General features: G+C 43.4%; 1 protein-coding gene and 1 long non-coding RNA gene across 4 annotated transcripts in view; one reads left to right on the forward strand and one right to left on the reverse strand.

Annotated features, from left to right (window-relative positions):
• apbb1ip (amyloid beta (A4) precursor protein-binding, family B, member 1 interacting protein) overlaps positions 1 to 20394 on the forward strand; it is a 129021-nt gene that overhangs the window by 53740 nt on the left and 54887 nt on the right. The window contains exons 1-3 of one of the 2 annotated variants that reach the window (XM_080211462.1): positions 3867 to 3961; positions 9225 to 9299; positions 16201 to 16291. In XM_080211462.1, the coding sequence (XP_080067588.1) occupies positions 9225 to 9299; positions 16201 to 16291 (166 nt within the window). In that variant the 5' untranslated portion in view covers positions 3867 to 3961. Of the gene's footprint in view, positions 1 to 3866; positions 3962 to 9224; positions 9300 to 16200; positions 16292 to 20394 lie in introns of those variants that run through there. The other variant, XM_080211456.1, reaches the window with a different exon arrangement.
• Positions 1 to 20394, reverse strand: part of LOC145357906 (uncharacterized) — a 73112-nt gene that overhangs the window by 2287 nt on the left and 50431 nt on the right. Inside the window, exons 1-2 of one of the 2 annotated variants that reach the window (XR_013889387.1) lie at positions 3728 to 3809; positions 1076 to 1180 (exon numbers count right to left, since the gene is read on the reverse strand). This is a non-coding gene — a long non-coding RNA (uncharacterized LOC145357906). Of the gene's footprint in view, positions 1 to 1075; positions 1181 to 3727; positions 3810 to 20394 lie in introns of those variants that run through there. The other variant, XR_013889386.1, reaches the window with a different exon arrangement.

Genomic DNA, 20394 nt, shown 5'->3' on the forward strand with positions numbered 1-20394 from the left:
CTAGAATCTTTTCTGAATTGGCCACTGGTTATCATCTCAAAGCAGAGACTGGTTTGGAGGCAGGCACACCAGCAATCTCTTGCTACTGGACACCTGCCCAATCTGCTTGCGTGTTCATGTCTCCAAACTATTTTCAGGGATTGGCTTCTGAGGGTGGTGGTGCCTACCTGCCCACAAGTGGCAAGTAGCCAATTAAAGTGCCCTCGATTCACCCACTGCCTCGATTTTCCAACTTCACTTTACCCCCAAAGAGCCTCCAATAATAAGAACAGAAAATGATATGACATAAAATAATCATACAATCTTTCCTTGAGTAGCAGGCCAGCAATGACATCAGAGAATGGTGTTCTCCTTGTTGTCTCATTAAGGCCACCTCTGGGATGTCTCTGAGACTAATAAGTAATGGTTTTCATTTAATTAAATTATTATGTATGCAAATGTTTGTTGTCAGGGCAAGAAATGTCCAACCAAGCACTCAAATAGGGTTCTCCAGTTTCTAGTGAAGCAGCTAAAAAAACATTGTGTAGCACTTTGTTCACTGGTGATGACTATTTGCTTTATATAGCCACCAAACTATTTGAGGGCAGAATATGTCAAGAAAGGCGCTAGGCTTGAACATATTCAAGCAACACAGTGGTTAGCACTGCTGCCTCACAGTGCCAAAGACCCAGATTCAATTCCAGCCTTTGGTTACTGTCTGTGTGAAGTTTAGCATGTTCTCCCCACGTTTGCATGGGTTTCCTCTGATGCTCCGGTTTTCTTCCACAGTCCAAAGATGTTCAGGTAGTTGGATTGGCCATCTTAAATTACCCTTAGTGTCCAAAGATGTGTAGGTTAGGAGGATTAGCCATAGGAAATACACCAAAGTTATGGGGAAGGGCAGGAACAGGCCTGAGTAAGATGTTCTTTCAGAGAGTTGATGCAGACTTGATGGGCTGAATGTCCTCCTTCTGCACTGTGGGGATTCTTTGGTTCTATATTCATTTTACTTGCAGATAACAGGTTCCTGATGTGAATGTTTGTCTCTTTCTGAATCATCGAGCTTATAGTTTCCTATTTTTTTCTCCATGCCAATGCCTCGACCAATCAGAGTCAACATGTTAACCGATCAGTACCTCTTTCCTCCTGCAGTGTAAATTGCTGTGAATGTTTGAAATTTGCCATCCTTGTGTTTGCCCTGCTGTATGCAAGACAAAAAGCTTCAGCAACATGTCTCTCTTTTCAGCAATAGTCAAACATTGTAACCGTCAACATGTACAAACTTTGTGAAGATAACATGCTACACTGATAACAAAGTCTTGATGATTCATGAGACAACATCTTCAGTTATAAGATTGTCAGTACGCAGTTCTTATCAAAGGCTCAAGGGCACTTGAATACTTCTTTTGTTTGGTTGGGACAACCAACTTTAATATGTAGTGACCTGCCATCTCTATTGAATATTAGAATCACATAAGAAAATTAACTGCTTTCTTTGCACTGCTGGTGTGTTGACCCTTTTTATTATATCAATTGTACAGCAACTATGCAGTCAGAAGTCTGCAGGCATTGAATCCAATGTGATTGGATTCCTGCTGGATCATCAGCTGCTGGTGATTTTCAGCATAACCTTACCAAAGTCTACACTGCAGTTTGCTGCTTCTGTGAACAAGATCTTGACAAGGAGGCAGAAGTTAGATTCTTTTGAAACAAGAGAGATATTACTGGAAAATCTCAGTAGGTCTAACATCTTTTAATGTGACACTATTAGCACCATTCTTAGCCATGATCGCCACCATTTACATTCCCTTTGTCTTTTTGTCTATCACATTTTTGTCAATTTCTTTCTGCCCCACTCCTCCAACAGTATAAATCTCATCCTATTTTCTATTGTCTTCAGTCTGAAGAAGGGTCTCCAGTCTCAAAATGTTGACTCTATTCTCTCTCTGCAGATGCTGTCAGACCTGCGAGATTTTCCAGCATTTTCTGTTTTTATTCACATTTCCAACTTTTGTTTTTATCTTAGATTTTGTTTGAAATGTGCTTTGTAAGAAAATTACAGGCTATGAGCTAGAAAGAGAGAGAGACCATTATTGAAGTAATGAAGAGCCCCCTGCAAACAGCAACAGTGGAAAATTGCTTTAGGGAGAGCATGAGACCGCTATAACTGACGATTACCCTTGGAATAGATGACTGGTATGAAAAGGCTAGGCAGAAAGCCAAAGTTTGGCGTAGGAGTTAAATTATGGACTGAGGAATTCAATAGTTTCAGAGGTGAAACAAAATTGCAGTAGTGTTTGAGAAAACATATGGTGTGAAGCTCAACTTAGCGTCCAACAGACACTAAAGTTACACACTATCTCATTGATTCTGAATGAAAGACCTGAGGGAAGAGAGAGTCAGTGTTAACGCAACTTTATCATAAGTGCCATAAACCATGGATGGTTTGGTCTTCCTTGTTCTAATCCATAAAGCCAGCTGGTGAAGTATTGAACTGGAATCCAATCTTTCTACACCTTTATAAACTTTTATTTACAGAGCTATACATTACAAGTACACACACATCCTAACCCAACCACCAAGCTTTCAGTCCGCTTCTTTATATAGGATGACAAGTAATTCCCCATTTAATGCCCATCACCTGAACTCAATTACAAAGAAAGCTCCTGTACAATTAACTTGTGTTCAGCTAAAGAAAGTTTTAAGTCATTCAAGATTCAATATCACACAGCAGATTGTGGTCTTTGGGTCATCTGAAGTGACGGAGAGCTGGAGCTGGTATGGTCAGCATATGTATGGAAGTTGATTCAGTTGCCTGAGAATGGAGTCACCGGAGGGCAGCAGATAAGTGAGAAAAGTGATTGGAACAAGGCTAGAATGTTGGCAGAATTCTGTGGTGGACTTACAGGAGACAGACGAGACAAGATACCCAGGATATGTCCAGATAAATAAGATTAGAACCACCATGGGAAAGTGAGGTTAGACATGGGGCAGTAGTTAAAGAGGATTGATGGGTTGAAGGCGGCTTTTGAGTAAGGATCAGAATTTGTGACTGGAAAATGTCCAGAAATAAGAAGAAAGAATTAATAGAAGCAGCTGCAGAGAAAGTCTTAATCTTAACTTAAAAAAGAGTTCTTTCTTTTTAAACTGGAGGTGAGTATGAAGATATGAAAAGGATAAGTTTGCAATGGTGAGCAATTGACAGAAGAAAGTGAGGTACAGCAAAGAGTGATGTGGTCAAGTCAAATTTGATTCATGTAACTGAATCAGTTGATATACGTTAGAATGTGTATTTCACACATTGTAGTTTTGACTTTAACGTATTCCATGGGGCAGGGAAGTGGGCAAATGACAAGATTGCATATCGAAGCCTGTAAAGGTTTTAAATCTCAGGCCTCACTTACAGATGAATGGGGGCGATTCTCCCATCCCACTATGCTTTTTTTCGGCACAGCAGGCCGGGACACTCTAGCAGTCCCGGGTAATCAGCACAAAGCTGCCTAACATATGCAGAAGGTAATTTTAAAATGATTTAAATCAAGGATGCCCAGAGGGTCGGGCGCTGTGGGGAAATGCCCTCTGAGCATTGCCACTTTGGCAATGCCAGTGTGGACACCCTGGTATTGCCGAAAGGGCAGAGTGGGAAGGGGGTTGGGGCTGGGCCTGGACATGCTCTGGGGAAGGCAGCGAATAGGCTGGGGGGGATTAAATATCCTTTGCTTCTAAGGTATGCGAGCTATTTGCTTACCAGCATACTACAGTGCCCTAGGTAATCCTTCCTGGGTTTTGACAGTGTTCTTTCTCCATGCCCTAGCTTGTTCGCAATGTCCTAGAATCAAAACAGTAACTTCAATTAAAAAAAAAGTTGCTCAACAAGTTGCGCAGTTTGTAGAAGTCCACATCTAGTTGCGGCTATCTCATAACATCGACTTGGCTTTATCAATTCTATTGACTCAACTGTGTTATTGATTTACATTTGAAGGTGAGGTTTCCTTTGCTTCTAATATTGCGTTTCTGCTTTTATTTGTTTAATGAAATATATAGACCCCGGGCTGTGGCCAGGCTTCATAGCTAAGAGTGTTGAACTGCTTCCTTTTCCAACTTCGTCTTGATGCCAAAGGCCAAGAATATTCTTGTAAACTTATCCAAAAATTAGCAGAGTAAATTGAATTACACTTTTCTTTTGTTGACCTCTCCTGTACACCAATACCTATCAGAACCATGTAAAGTTAACAACAGTAGAATAGAGTGGTTGAAAGCTTCATTGAAGCTACATGAATGAACATGTTTTGATGTTTTCAGCTTTTGCACAGATCAGTTGTCTTTAGGTTTCCTAAATAGTCTGAATTGCTGCCTATTCAGCTTAGTGGCTGGATAGAATCATACTGTTCAACACAGTTCTCAAGGCCTTTCATAGTCAGATTAACAAATCTATCACTTTTCATAAAAGCAAATCACATCATGCTGAAAATCTGAAATAGAAACAGAAAATGCTGGAAAGAGTCAGCAGGTCTGGCAGCATCTATGGAGAGAGAAAGAATTAACAAGCGGAATTCTCAGGCTGCGCTGGTCTAAAAGCCAGAAATTCCTGCCCGATTGTCAATGGGGTTTCACGTTGTCCACAAAATGCCCACTAAAATTCCAGTGGCCAGTTCCACAACAAGCAGGAGCGTTTAAAAAGGGTCTTCTGGGTGGAATGTGTCCTAACCTGCCACATGCAAAGGGCACCTGAAAGCTACATTGCAGACAGGCGGAGCGCTTATTAATATATTTAAATAGGGCTCCCACAGCACAACTGCAGCTGTGTTAGAACTTCACTGTTGTTTACAGGTAGCCCAAAAGTTGGGAAACTTAGCAATGAAACTGAAGAGGGAGCTTCTGGCTCTCAAAAAGTTTTTGCCAGAATCCTGAAGGAATTGAGCTAACTCTGCCTACCCTAATTGCTGCCATCCCCCCCCACCCCCAGTCCCAATTTCTAACCCACCCTAACTCCAATTGAGGGCCTTCCACCCTTGCCACCCACTAGCTCCTCACCTTCCCCTCTCCTCCCAGGCCCAAAACACCAATTGCAGGGTACCATCCTCCTCAACTACAGCCTCCTGCTCAGTGGTGCCTACCTCACTCAGTGGGGTTGCTGAAACTCTGGAGCTGCCGACCCTCCGAATGGACTGGCAACATCTAGAGCCCACCCGCTGCCCTGATTTGGATGGTGAGCATGGAGGCGATTGAGGCAGTCCCTGGGAAGATTACAGGGGAGCACACATAGATGGTTAGTGCGGGCTGGAATCCCAATTGATCTGGACTTCAAGGTCCTGAAGCCCCCAATAAAAATCCAGCCCTTTTACAAACCAGAGCTCATGAGAATCACCTCAATTATTGTATTAAATCCAAATGTCTGTGTATTTAAATGGCCTTGAAGTGAATTATAATCCAATTATGAGCTTGAGGTGAAATCATGTCATGGAAATAAAACTGAGTGTCTTGTAAACTTAATTTGAACTCTTGACATTAGATTGCAGCCTTAGCCTGAATCACGTCTATCTGTGTGAGATTAAATGCCTGCATGTCGTCAAGCAGCCTATTTAATTTGAGAGATTTTGATCCAACATCTTACTGATAAAACTGGGAAAGTTCTAGGCTAGTGAGCCTATGAATAAATCAAAAGTCACAGAGTTAGGAAGAACTTCAGAGCAAAAGAGACAGCTCAATGTAAACTGAAAACCCCTCTCATTATTTTTGGTCACGTAAACCTGCATGTGTACATAATCTAATATATTGGCGAGAGAGGAGAGATTTGTATTTATTGCCTTTGCTACGGGGAGCTGTCAGTGCTGCATCAGTTTTAAGCACTATGTCTATGGTGTATGATTACGCTCAAATTAGTATTAATAGCTCAAAACATGTTGGCTAAATAATTATTAAAATGTTACTGCAGCATACAGGATCTCATTTCCTCAAGTTTGCTTGCATTCATCATCCAGGGCATTGGGTACTAGAGATGGGAAATCATGTTGCAGCCAAATAAAACCTTGGTTAGGCCGCATTTAGAATAATGTGTGCAGTTCTGGTTGCCACATTACAGAAGGGATGTGGAAGCTTTGGAGAGAATGCAAAGAATGTTCACCAGAATGCTGCCTGGTCTCAGGGATGATGCTATGAGGAGAGGTTGAATAAACTAGGATTGTTTTCACTGGAAAGACAGAGGCTGAGGGGAGACCTGATAGAGGTCTATAAAATTATGAAAGGCATAGAGAGGGTGGATAGTCAGAGGCTTTTTCCCAGGGTGGAAGTATCAATTACAAGGGGGTGCAGGTTCAAGGTGAAAGGGAGAAAGTTTAAGGGAAGTGTGCAGGGACGCTTTTCATGCAGAGTGATGAGTGCCTGGAATGCGCTACCAGAGAAGGTGGTGGAAGCAGGCACATTAACAACATTTAAGAGGCATCTGGATGGGCACATGACTAGGGAAGGAATAAAGGAATACAAACTAAGTAAGGGCAGTAGGTTTTTTTTTAGTTTAGTTAGGACATCATGATCGGCACAGGCTTGGAGGGCCAAAGAGCCTGTTCCCATGTTGTATTCTTCTTTGTTCTTTAAGTTTTATTTTATATTATTTTGATTTCCTTCTGGAGCCGCCTGCTTTAAAAAAAAAGTAATATGAAACTGGAGTTGTCCCCTTCAGAGTTAGAAATACACACTTCAGCAGAAATACTCACTGTTCTGATTTACAATTAACTAACAGAAAATGAAAGTCTCAAATATTTTGTAACGCAAGTTGCATTGTACAAATTAATAATCTGTGGCCAATCTTACTGCACAATGTATTAGAATAAATCATTAAGCTTTATAACAATCTTGCAAATAGCCTTGTGTCAGAATTGTTTGTTTAATTTCCCATTCCATATCAAAATTAGTTTTGCATTTTATTATTTTTGAACCATCACATTTGCAACCATGAAGCTCAGTATTGTATGTAAATCTGCCGTAAATGTATGACAGTGAGCAGAAAACTCACAGATTAGTCCCTTGCCATTACACAATTAGTTGATCCAACCACAACAGCAGTCTGTGAGCTAACTGACCTTGGTATTCCTGAACTAGAACAAGGAGATTTAAGTCAGGATTTTCTCTACCGAATACAATTCCTGCATTGACATGTTGGATGATGCCATGTTGCCCAAGGAAGTAGGGGAGATCCTAAATGAATACTTCACATCAGTATTCACAAAGGAGAGGGACGTGTTGACTGGAAGTGTGTCAGAGGCAAGTGTTGACCCGTTAGAGAAAATCTCCATTACAAGGGAGGAAGTGTTAGGTTTTTCAGGGAACATTAAGACAAATCCCCAGAGCCTGATGGCATCTATCCTAGACTGCTCCGGGAGGCAAGAGATGAAATTGCTGGGCCTCTGACAGAAATCTTTGATTCTTCATTGGACACAGGTGAGGTCCCAGAGGATTGGAAGATAGCGAATGTGGTACCATTATTTAAGTAGGGTAGCAAGGATAACTCGGGTAATTATAGGCCGGTGAGTTTGACATCCATGGTAGGGAAATTGTTGGAGAGGATTCTTAGAAATAGGATGTATGCATATTTAGAACAGAATAATCTCATTAGTGATAGACAGCATGGTTTTGTAAGAGGGAGGTCATGCCTCACAAATTTGGTGGAGTTTTTTGAGGAGGTGACAAAAATGGTTGACGAGAGAAGGCCGTGGATGTCATCTATATGGATTTTAGTAAAGCGCTTAACAAAGTCCCTCATGGCAGGCTGGTGCAAAAGGTTAAATCCCATCGGATAAAAGGAGAGGTAGCTAGATGGATGGAGAACTGGTGTGGCCACAGAAGGCAGAGGGTAGCAGTGGAAGGGTCTTTTTCCAGCTGGAGATCTGTGACCAATGGTGTTCCGCAGGGCTCTGTACTGGGACCTCTGCTATTTGTCATACGTATAAACGATTTGGAAGAAGGTGTAACTGGTGTGATCAGTAAGTTTGCAGATGACACAAAGATGGCTGGACTTGCGGATAGTGACGAACATTGTCAGAGAATACAGCAGGATATAGGTAGGCTGGAAAATTGGGCAGAGAAATGGCAGATGGAATTTAATCCAGATAAATGCGAAGTGATGCATTTTGGTAGAACTAATGTAGGGGGGAGCTATACAATAAATGGCAGAACTATCAAGAGTATAGACACACAGAGGGATCTGGGTGTGCAAGTCCACAGATCCTTGAAGGTGGCATCACAGGTGGAGAAGGTGGTGAAGAGTATAAAAATTGGCGTCTGATGTTACAGCTGTATAGAACGTTGGTTAGGCCACATTTGGAGTACTGTGTCCAGTTCTGGTTGCCACACAACCAGAAGGATGTGGAGGCTTTGGAGAGTGTGCAGAAAAGGTTTACCAGGATGTTGCCTGGTCTTAGCTATGAGGAGAGATTAGATAAACTGGGGTTGTTCTCCCTGGAAAGACAGAGAATGAGGGGAGACCCAATAGAGGTGTATAAAATTCTAAAGGGTATAGATAGGGTGAACAGTGGGAAGCTTTTTCCCAGGTCGAAGGTGACAAACACGAGGGGTCGCAGGTTCAAGGTGAGGGCGGTGAGGTTTAACTCAGATATCAGAGAGACGTATTTTACACAGAGGGTGGTGGGGGCCTGGAATGCACTGCCAAGCAGGGTGGTGGAGGCGGACACACTGGGATCATTTAAGACTTATCTGGATAGTCACATGAACAGACTGGGAATGGAGGGATACAAAAGAATGGTCTAGTTGGACCAATGAACAGCGCAGGCTTGGAGGGCCGAAGGGCCTGTTTCCTGTGCTGTATTGTTCTTTGTTTTTGTATGATATCAGAACAAAACTTTGCAGCAATGCCGGGATTCTGATGAAGGGCCATCCTGACTCAAAACGTTGGCTCTATTCTTTGCTGTCAGACCTGCTGACTTTTTCCAGCATTTCTTGCTTTTGTTTGCAGCACTGCCACCTCACTATCTACTTTCAGATGGGAAGTGGCTGCTTTGGCATGGAAACTGAGAGGCAGGTGTATCCTGGCAACTGTTCCCCAGAAAAAGTCAATGCCTGTAAAAGAAAAAAAGAACAAAAATTAGAATTGAAGAGAAGTCAGCTGTATAGTTTACACAAATTGGTTTTTATTCTTAATATGCAGAGACAAAAACCAGGTAACTTCTAGCAGGGCTTTGAAGGTCATGTTATCAGTCCCCGTAATGATTGCCTGTTCTGTGCCTTTACAGATGGAGTCCGGAGGAGGTGATGATATCGACGCCATGTTCAGTAATCTCCTGGGGGAGATGGACCTGCTGACACAGGTTAGTTGTGTTTTCAAATGAGCAGCTCGTGAGGGTGGGGGAGTGAACTTTACACCTGGAAATCAGGTGTTCTGCCTCCCTGTACTGAGATCAAATCCAGTGTGATGACTCTGGGTCACCAACCCAACAATGTCCAAAAATACACAAGTCAAGTAGGCCTTAAAATCAGGATCCTCCCGCCATTTTCAAATGACCCAATCATCCACAACTTCACGTTGCCCACTGGATGTTTCAGGCATCAGATCTAAAGATGCTGGGACTCTTTTATACGAGCTCATACAAAATGATACAGGAAGGCAGACAAGGCCTGCCACTGGGATTGTGGTGGATTGTATCAGCAGATTGTGATCATTGATGACTTTCTGTCATACCTTCGAAATGATTAATAAAGACTGATTCTGAGGGCAGGAGCTTTACAATTGTGGCCATGACCCCCGCATTAACCCTCAGCCACATAGCGTACTGACCTGCAGTGCTGACTGTCAGCACTCTCAATCCAAGGTGTTATTCAGATTACAATGTACAATATGAATATAGCTACAACAAACATTCAACATTGGATTACTTCTTATATTAACTCCAAAATTCAACACTAGATTATTTGTTATATTAACCCAAATGACAAGTAGTTAACCGTGGTGCGGCATTCAAAAACAGGCATGAGAACCTCACCCTGACATTAACTGCAAGCTTAGAACAGAGCGAGGGGAAGAGTTTGTGGTTTCCTACATAGCTATAAGATGGTTGGCTCTACGCTGGGTGGCCACAACTTGGCCACAGCATACTTTATTTGGCCTGTATAAAGGGTGGGGCTGGGAGTTGACCAAGTGCTTTGGTATCCCGTACTCCACTGAAATTCACCCCATGGTAACCGAAAGGCCAAACTCAGTTTCCCTAACAGCAAAGCAGATTAGTTGGACAGAAAGGTTCCACCAATAGGGGAGAAAATGTTTCATCAGAGTGTTTTCATTCCTGTTCGAAAGTGAAAGTATTACATGCCAAATGCCCTGGCTGGCATTCTCTGGCCATTCGCGCAGCAGGATCGGAGAATCACAGCCCAGGGACAAGTTCAGAGAATTCCAGCCTCTGACGACTAGTCAGCCTCAGGACTGACTGAATTTAGTAAAGAAATGTCTTATACAAAAGAACATAAGAACATAAGAAATAGGAGCAGGAGTAGGCCATCTAGCCCTTCGAGCCTGCCCCGCCATTCAATAAGATCATGGCTGATCTGAAGTGGCTCAGTTCCACTTTCCCGCTTTCTCCCCGCAACCCTTAACTCCCTTGCCTACCAAAAACCTATCCACCCGTGTCTTAAATATATTTAGCGAGGTAGCCTCTACCACATCAACGGGCAGAGAATTCCAGAGATTCACCACCCTTTGAGTGAAGAAGTTCCTCCTCAACTCCGATCTAAACTGCTCCCCCCTTACCTTGAGGCTGTGCCTTCTAGTCCTGCTGTCCTTTCTGAGTGGGAAGAATCTCTCTACCTCTACCCTATCCATCCCCTTCATTATCTTATACGTCTCTATAAGATCCCCCGTCATCCTTCTAAATTCCAATGAGTACAAACCCAGTTTATTCAGCCTCTCTTCATAGTCCAACTCCCTCAACTCCGGTATCAGCCTAGTGAACCTCCTCTGCACTCCCTCCAAGGCCAAAATATCCTTGCGCAAGTGCGGCGGCCAAAACTGCACACAGTACTCCATCTGCGGCCAATCAGAGAATGATTACATTTTGCACTTGCGGGGGAAAGGAGATGGAAGTTATGCACCTCACCTTTGTCACTGTAACATATTTTATTTGTTTATTATTCACAAGTAGGCTTACATTCACACTACAATTAAATTACTGTGAAAATCCCCTAGTTGCCACACTTTGGCGAGAGTACACTGAGGGAGAATTTAGCATGGCCAATTCATCTAAACAGCATGCCGTTTGGACCCTGGCAGGAAACCGGAGCACTTAATATAATGTTTAATTCTGGTCGCCACCCTACCAGAAGGATGTGGAGGCTTTGGAGAGGGTACAGAAAAGATTTACCAGGATGTTGCCTGGTATGGAGGGCATTAGCTATGGGAAGAGTTGGAGAAACTTGGTTTGTTCTCACTGGAACCTTGGAGGTAGAGGGGTGATGTGATAGAAGTCTACAAGATTATGAGGGGCATGTCAGTCAGGGATAGTCAGTCAGAAGCTTTTTTCCAGGATGGGAGAGTCAGTTACTGGGTGGGCGCAGATTTAAGGTGCATAAAGCACCTTAAAGGAGATGTATGAGGCAAGTTTTTTTACACACAGGTGGTGGGTGCCTGAAACTCGCTGCTAGGGGAGGTAGTGGAAGCAGATACGATAGTGAACTTTAAAGGGGGTCTGGACAAAAACCTGAATAGGATGGGAATAGAGGGATATGGTGCCCGGAAGGATAAGGAATTTTAGTTCAATTGGGCAGCATGGTCGGTACAGGCTTGGAGGGCTGAAGGACTGTTTCTGTGCTGTAATTTTCTTTGTTCTTTGTTTTGTTCACCCGGAGGAAATCCACGCAGACACAAGGAGAGCATGCAGACTCTGCACAAACAGTGACCCAAGCCAGGAATCGAACCCAGGTCCCTGGCGCTGTGAGGCAACAAGTGCTAACCACTGTGCCACATAGTTACAGTTGCAGTCATACATTGATAGTTGATTCAAAGATTAGTAGAGAGATTTTGGATTGTTTCAGGTAAAATATCTCTCTGTGTCATTTAAACAAAACACAAAGTAAATAGAAATTTTTATCACATTTTCCAAAAGATGACATTGTAACATTTTGCTTTCAGATCGCAGTGTCAGGAAGGTTTGCCAACAATTCCTTACATATTTCTGTTAGCGATTGAAAAGAACATTGAATGAAACAAATTGCGTCAATGCCCTTCCTCTTGTAAACTCTAACTTTTCTCGATGAAATTCCAAGCTGTTTGTACAGGTTTTAACAGATTTCTATTCTGCCAGCTGTTTGCTATTCTGCATTCTGGGTTTGATGTGGTGTTGAATTACTTTAGGAGACATGCTGTTCCTTTGTGGGATTAGTTTCCATTTTCAGACTGGTACGAAAACAAATATACTCAACACCTCTGTATCTGGCTCTCATTAATAACCGACATTTGAATTTCTTTCCCTGGAATATCACTTTAGGAAAAGTAAAAACTGGGGTAAATTGGTGAGGAACTGAATCTACTGCGTGTCTGGCTCAAATTCAGCTCCTTCCCCCACCCCCATCCCCCAGTCACTTCACTGACAGGCAAGAGAAACATTGCTGGTGGATAAATTCTTAAACCATGCATGTCGTCAGGTTTGATTTCCTTCCACAAGCTCAGCCACTGCCTGGAGAAAATATTGGTTCACCTCTATTGCCCTGTGGTTCAAAGGAATAAATTGATGCAACTGACGGTACAAAAAGTGCCTTTAAGTTCCACAAGAGGCTCTCCCTAATCTCCCTAACCATTGGGCAGGAGATCGGCTGAAATACTATACTATACTGAGGCTTTCCACCAACCTCAATATTATGGTGGAAGCTCGAGAGAACTCCGGGGACTTTTCCATTTACAAGGTTCCTGCTTTCATTAAATAGTAATGATGGCAGAGGTGTAGTTAGAATGACTGTAAACTGGTGATCAACTGGAAATACTAATCATAGAATTATTGGATCCTTACCATGCAGAAAGAGGCCATTCGGCCCATCAAGTCGGCACTGACTCTCTAACAGGGCATCTTATCTAGGCCCTATCCCCATAACCCCACATATTTACCCACTAATTCTCCTGACCTGTACATCCTGGGATACTAAGGGGCAATTTTGCATGGCCCATCAACCTAATCTGCACAACTTTGGACAAATTTTTCTTTGGCTTTTTGCTATATTAATCTCTGGGCAACTTTGAGTGCTTGTCACTAAGAAAGAACCTTTCCCACTGCCAGAATAAATTTTTAAATTTCATTCCTAGGATACAGCTGTCAACAGCTAGACTGGCATGTATTACCCATCCTTAGTTACCCTTGAGAAGACTGTGCTATGCCTTCTCCTTGAAGCACTGCAGTCCATGTGGTGAAGATGCTGTCTCAGTAAGGAGTACAACGACTTTCACCCAGCACTTGATGACAATTAACTCTCTAATCGGGGCTGCTGTATGCCCCCTGGCAGTGGTGATGCGATGGCAGAATTGTGATGGCAATTTGAGAGTTGTATTGAATGGGTTGATTTGGGCTGTTTACTTCTGCGATACAAAAGAAAGGGGAAATTGAATTGCATAACCAAGCACTTCTTAAAAGCTGCTAAGGCTTCTATAGCTTCCATAACATGAAGCAGGAGTTTTTTTCACTGGGGAAATGTAAAAGTCCAGCAAAGAACGAGTTCACCCAGTCTGTTGTTAATTTAACGATTGAGCAGCTGAAGTGTGTCCAATTCAGAACTTGCGATATTAATTGGTTCAATGGCACTGGTGCTGGAAGGAGGTGGGACCACCTGACAGTTGGCGTCTCTTTTAGTAACCAAGCAAATACCCATCAACCAGCAGCAGCCCTTTAATAAACAGCTCACTGCACTCTGCTGCCCTGCACTTTAACCAGCTGAATGCACCAGGGTTTTTCAATACTTCACCGCACCATCTGTTTAAAGTGCCCCTGAATGCAGTTTGCCTGGACTCAGTGGGACTTTAAACAGATGAACAGTAAATTCTTTGAAGAACTCTAACTTGCTGCTCAGCTTTTGGCTTCAGTCTTTCCGTTAGGATTTCCGGAACCTCAAGGGTTGTTAGATGTTTCAGTATATTACAAGTCAGCAAAAGAAGCCTTGAGATTCATTTAAATATGATTTGCAATTCAAACTGTGCCAGTAGGTGATCGAAAATTGAAATGCTGTTTGCATCCCATTTCTGATTTCAGAGCTCAGCGATTGATAACACGTGTCAGACCAAATATTTTAACTTTAGTTCCGTTTGACCAAACTTTGAAGATATCAGTGAGTTAGGGGTTATGGGAATAGGGCCCTGGGTAGGATTGTGGTCGGTGCAGACTCAATGGGCCAAATGGCCTCCTTCTGCATTGTAGGATTCTGTGACTCTATAATCCTATAAAATCAAGTGTTTAATGTCCTACAGATGCATTTGCTCCAGAGCTGGATTAATGTCCTGGGTTGTGTTACAGCTGAAGGGCTGAATTTCATCTGCTGTGCTATCCACACCCCCCCCTCCGTCATTCCCCCTAATTCCTCCCCCCACCCCTCACATCACCCACCCACCCTGCCCCTGATCTCCTGCAAAAGAAATGGGTCAACAGCAGCAGGAAGGGTGGTGAGCCTCACATCAACTGAGAACTTGCAAATGACCCAGCCACGGCCCAAAATAGACATCCAAGGCTACCAGACTGAACTTGCAGGAGCCTAATTCAAATAAGTACATTGGAGGTTTTACATCCATTGGAGGATTGCAACAGAATTTCCATGGACCAAATGGCAGAGATTAGACCAGGGCTCCCCAAACTGATGGGCTGTGACTCCCAGTGGGGCCATGAGATGAGATTTTGGATTACAAACTCAGAGGCAACAATGGTGGGAGTAGCTTCATGTAATGGGCTGCTCTCTTTGAGGCTCAAGTGTTGCTGAAAAAAAACCTTACTTGTGAAAATGTAAATGTTGTGGTTTTTCAGTTTTGTCAACAACACCATGCTCGATTTCTGTTCCCACCGCCTCTTCCCCCACTCAAAAGCTGAAACCTCCCTCTTCCCTGGCCAACTGCTGAAGCCTCTGCACTCACCCCAATACCACTCGACATCTCTTCTGTCTCTTATTTGCTACCCCACCCCACCCCAAATTTTCTTTCTGGGATCACATGCAACCTGAGACATTAAAATTGGGAAACAGTTTGAGAAGTGTTGGGTTAGTCACACTCTCCCCATTTATTAGGTCCCTTCCTTTGGAGTGACCTAACCATCACTTTTTAGAGAATGCTTAAAAAATCTCCAGGCCTCGCAAAACTGGTCCAGTTCACTTCCAGTTGCTATTTGGGTGGCACAGTGGTTAGCACTGCTGTCTCACAGCATCAGGGTGCCGAGTTCAATTCCCGGCTTGGGTGACTGTCTGTGCAGAATCTGCATATTCTCCCTGTGTCTGCGTGGGTTTCCTCTGGGTGCTCCAGTTTCCTCCCACAGTCCAAAGATGTGTGGGTTAGATGCATTGGCCATGTTAAATTCTCCCTCAGTGTTCCCGAACAGGCACCAGAGTGTGGCAACTAGGGGATTTTCACAGAAACTTCATTGCACTGTAAATGTAAACCTACTTGTGACACTAATAAATAAATAAACTATTTGCCCTCCCAGATTGCCCTCCTCCCCTATCCCACTGCTCCTGATCCATTCAGTCAGACAGCTTGATATATATGTCACCCTTCTGCCTGGTGGTATCCATATATTACTGGGCTATCAGCCCAACCATCAAGGCACGTTGAGTCTCTCACTGCTATCTTCAGGTGGGCTGTATAATTATGATACCCACTGCTCGGCAGATAACCATACCAATCCCCTATCAATGCCTGAGAAAATGTCCACTAAGTCAGAAACTGAGCTGTACAGCAAGTGAGTGTTGAATCTCTTAGGTAAGGCTGTCAAAAACCCACATCTCAAGCTCAGAAAACAGAAGCAATTCAAATTTCTCTTTATTACTCGAAAAAGAAAAGCCAAGACTTCTTAGTTTCATCATCTCCTGACACCAAATGCAATTCAAATGTACAAAAAGAGATTTTCCTAAATCAGCTCAAATTTTAACCATGGCTTCAACATCCCAACAGCGGCCAAATTTTGCATCCTGTTTACCATTTGCATTTGGCCTGGGGATTCTAAAATGTTAAAAGCTTCACTCTTCAAACTTTTCTTTTTGCAGAGTTTAGGTGTGGATACCACTCCACCTGAATCTACAAAATCAAAGCAGGATTCCGATTTCAAATTCTCCATTGGCTTTACAGATGCAAATGGTAAGAGCGTCTCTGTGTTACTGTTGGGTAAATACGTTTTGATTTGACTTTATTTGATTTACTATTGTCACGTGTATTAGTATACAATGAAAAGTCTTGTTTCTTGCATGCTATGCAGACAAAGAATACTGTTCATAGAGAACAGTGTCTAAGAAGGGAGGGAGGCAGCAGACAAGAAATTATAGGCCAGTTAGCCTGACTTCAGTCATTGGCAAGATTTTAGAGTCCATTATTAAAGATGAGATCGCAGAGTACTTGGAAGTGTATGATAAAATAGGACAGAGTCAACACGGCTTTGTCAAGGGGAGGTCATGTCTGACAAATCTATCAGAGTTCTTTGAGGAGGTAACAAGGGAGTTAGATAAAGAAGAACCAGTGGAAGTGATTTATTTAGATTTCCAGAAGGCCTTTGACAAGGTGCTGTGTAGGAGACTGTTAAATGAGTTAAGTGCCCATGGTGTTAAGGTAAGATCCTGGCATGAATAGAGGATTGGCTGATTGGCAGAACAGAAAGAAGTCTCACAGCACCGGTTAAAGTCTAACAGGTTTATTTGGCAGCACAAGATTTCGGAGCACTTTGCCTGAGGAAGTGAGGACTTCTTCACTCACCTGATGCAGGTGCAGTGCTCCGAAAGCTTGTGCTGCCAAATAAACCTGTTAGACTTTAACCTGGTGTTGTGAGACTTCTTACTGTGCTTATCCCAGTCCAACGCCAGCATCTCCACATCATGACTGGCAGAGGGCAGAGAGTGGGGGTAAAGGGATCTTCTTCAGAATGGCAGCCGATGACTAGTGGTGTGCCTCAAGGGTCAGTCCTGGGACCACAACATTTCACAATATACTTTGATGATTTGGAGGAAGGAACTAAAGGCACTGTGGCTAAGTTTGCAGATGATACAAAGCTATGTAGAGGGACAGATGGCATTGAGGAAGCAGGTGGGCTACAGAAGGACTTGGAGAGTAGGTAAAGAAGTGGCAGATGCACTTTGGAAGGAGGAATAAAGATATAGATTATTTCCTAAATGGGAAAATGCTTTGGAAATCAGAAACACAAAGGGACTTGGGTGTCATTGTTTAAGATTCTCTTCAGTCAGCAGTTAGGAAGGCAAATGCAATGTTAGCATTCATGTTGAGAGGGCTAGAATACAAGAGCAGGGATGTATTTCTGAGGCTGTATAATGCTTTGGTCAGACCCATTTGGAGTATTGTGAGCTGTTTTGGGCCCCATATCTAAGGAGGAATGTGCTGGCCTTTGAAAGTGTCCAGAGAAGATTCACAAGAATGATCCCTGAAATGAAAAGCTTGTTGTATGAGAAACGGTTGAGGGCTCTGGGTCTGTACTCATTGGAGTTTAGAAGGATGGGGGGGCGGATCTTATTGAAACTTACAAGATATTGCGAGGCCTGGATAGAGTGGATATGGAGAGGACGTTTCCACTGGTAGGAAAAACTAGAACCAGAGGGCTCAACCTCAGGCTAAAGGGACGATCCTTTAAAACAGAAATGAGGAGGAATTTCTCCATCCAAAGAGTGGTGAATCTGTGGAACTCTTTGCCCCAGAAGGCTGTGGAAGCCAGATCATTGAGTGTCATTGAGATAGATAATCCTTGATTAATAAGGGGATCAGAGGTTATGGGAAAAAGGCAGGTGAATGGGGATGAGAAAAATATCAGCTATGATTGAATGGTGCAGCAGACTTAATGGGCCGAGTGACCTAATTCTGCCCCTATGTTTATGGTCTTAAGGAAAGGAAAGGGTGCAGCATGTAGTGTTACAGTTATAGCTAGGGAAAGATCAACTTAATACAAGGTGGGTCCTTTCAAAAGTTGATGGCAGCAGGAAAGAAGCTATTCTTGAGTTGCTTGGTACATGACCTCAGACTTTTGTATCTTTTTCCTGACGGGATTAGGTGGAAGAGAGAATGTCCAGGGTTCATGGGTTCCTTGATTATGCTGGCTGCTTTTCCAAGGCAGCAGGAAGTGCAACGGGTGGCAAAGGTTTCTGTTAAAGTGGAAAACAACTCATTTAACCTTTAAATGAAAGGTTTGGTCTGACTTTGTTTCTTACCCCTAACTAATTCATTTTTGGCATGTGTCACCTGGCTTCTGAACCCTTTCCAAATTCAACATCACGGTGAAAATTTCAGCTGGATCGTCGCTAAGCTCCAGTTCTTGCAAAGAAAGCCAACCCAATTTCCTGGGTCTTTCCTCACAAGTTTATTTTTCCAACACCCGGGGTCAGTCTTGTTGCTTACCTCTTTAATAATTCAAGGACAATCGCATCCTTTGAACGAACAGAGATCTGTGTTACAAAACACAGCGATGGTGGAAATCTATATAAAAATGGAACGTGCTGGAATCTCTCAGCAGTTAACCTTTCAGTGTTTGGTGCTCAGCCAAATCTCTATTCACGGCAAAGGGACAGGGGAATCCTAGCCGCAGGCCAGGTCAAAGAATTCCGGTCTATATGTGGTGGTGAGTGGCTCTGGTGGACGTGGATGGCAAGATCCCATGCCAGATTCTGCACTTAGAAACTCGCCTACTATGCACAAGCGAGTTTTCTTCCGACCTGGCTTGTGAGTGGGCAGTTGATTCATCTGCCGTCCCTTAGTTGTTGAGTTTGAAGATCCCAGCGCCATATTTAAATATCAGCCCAGCACATTATTCATGAGACACGGACATCGCTGGCTGGCCAGCATTTATTGCCCATCCCTAGTTGCCTTTGTTGAGAGGGCAGTTGAGAGTCAGCCACATTGCTGTAGCTCTGGAGTCAGATGTAGCTAGACAGGGTAAGGATGGCAGATTTCCTTGCCTAAAGGACATTAGTGAACCAGATGGTTATTCTGATGATCAGTAATAGTTTCATGGTCATCCGTAGATTCTTAAGTCCAGATATCTTTTATCAAATTCAAATTCCATTATCTGCCATGGCGGGATTCGAACCCTGAGTTTCTGGATTAATAATTTAGCAATAATAGCACTAGGCCTTCACGTCCCCTGTGACATTGGGACATTGTAAGTTTTGAATCAGTGATATGACTATGTCAGGCTGTCCCTTGACTATTCTGTGGCATACGTCTCCCAATTTTAGCAGAAGCCCCGAGATGTTACTAAATTTGACTTTGCAAGTCTACAGTGCTGTGTTTGTCATTGTCATTTCTGGCACTGAGGTTGATGCCAAGTTGTCTGTCTGGCTTCATTTATTTTTATTGACCTCGTTTGCTGGACCATTTTCGGAAGGCATTTAAAGACTCAACCACATTGCTGTGGCTGTGGAGTCACATGTAGGCCAGACCAGATAAGGACAGGAGACTTCCTTCCCTAAAAGAACATTAGTGGACTAGATGGATTTTTACAAGAAACGACAATGGTTTCATGGTCACCAGTAGACTTTTAATTCCAAATATTTATTGAATTCATATTCTTCCATCTACCTCGAATCAAATCTGGGTCCCCAGAGCATTACCCCGGGTCTCTGGATTACTAGTCCAGTGACAATATCACTACACCACCATGTCCACCCTCCCCTGCCTCCATCAAGCCCCTCCACCCCTCCCCCCTAGCTGGGAGCAAGAAGGAAAGGAGATCCAGAGGTGGGGGGAAGATCTAAGGGGCCTTCTGATGGGCCTATTAAAAAGCCATTTCTCCCCCCTCCCTCACACACAGACAGACCCACCTGCATGATACCAACACATGCACTAAACTCTCAGGGTCTGGACCCTTCACTTCTCTCATTCAATCCCAGTGGTTTAACCCCAATGTTATTTGGCCACTGAGAAAACTGAGCTCTCAACTAGCCCACATGGGCATGTGGAGCCACCTAATGCCTCCCCATTGCTGGTAAAATTGAAACAGGGAGAGGGATAAACGGATAGATTGTAGACATGGCATCTTTGGCGTTTCACTAACCCCTTCCCACCCCTTTCTCCACACCTGCCACTGAGGTGGGTTGAGGTTGGAGGGGTGGGCATAAAACAAAACCCAGTCCATAGACTCTTAGAGCACATAGAAAGGCCATTCAGCCTGTCACACCTGTACTGGCTCTTAATACATGTGTATACAAACATACAAATTGGAAGAAGGTATAGCTGTCCAACTGAGTTCA

Source organism: Carcharhinus amblyrhynchos, chromosome 2, assembly GCF_965287045.1.
Source record: "Carcharhinus amblyrhynchos chromosome 2, sCarAmb.v2.hapA, whole genome shotgun sequence".
NCBI classification, from domain to species: domain Eukaryota; kingdom Metazoa; phylum Chordata; class Chondrichthyes; order Carcharhiniformes; family Carcharhinidae; genus Carcharhinus; species Carcharhinus amblyrhynchos.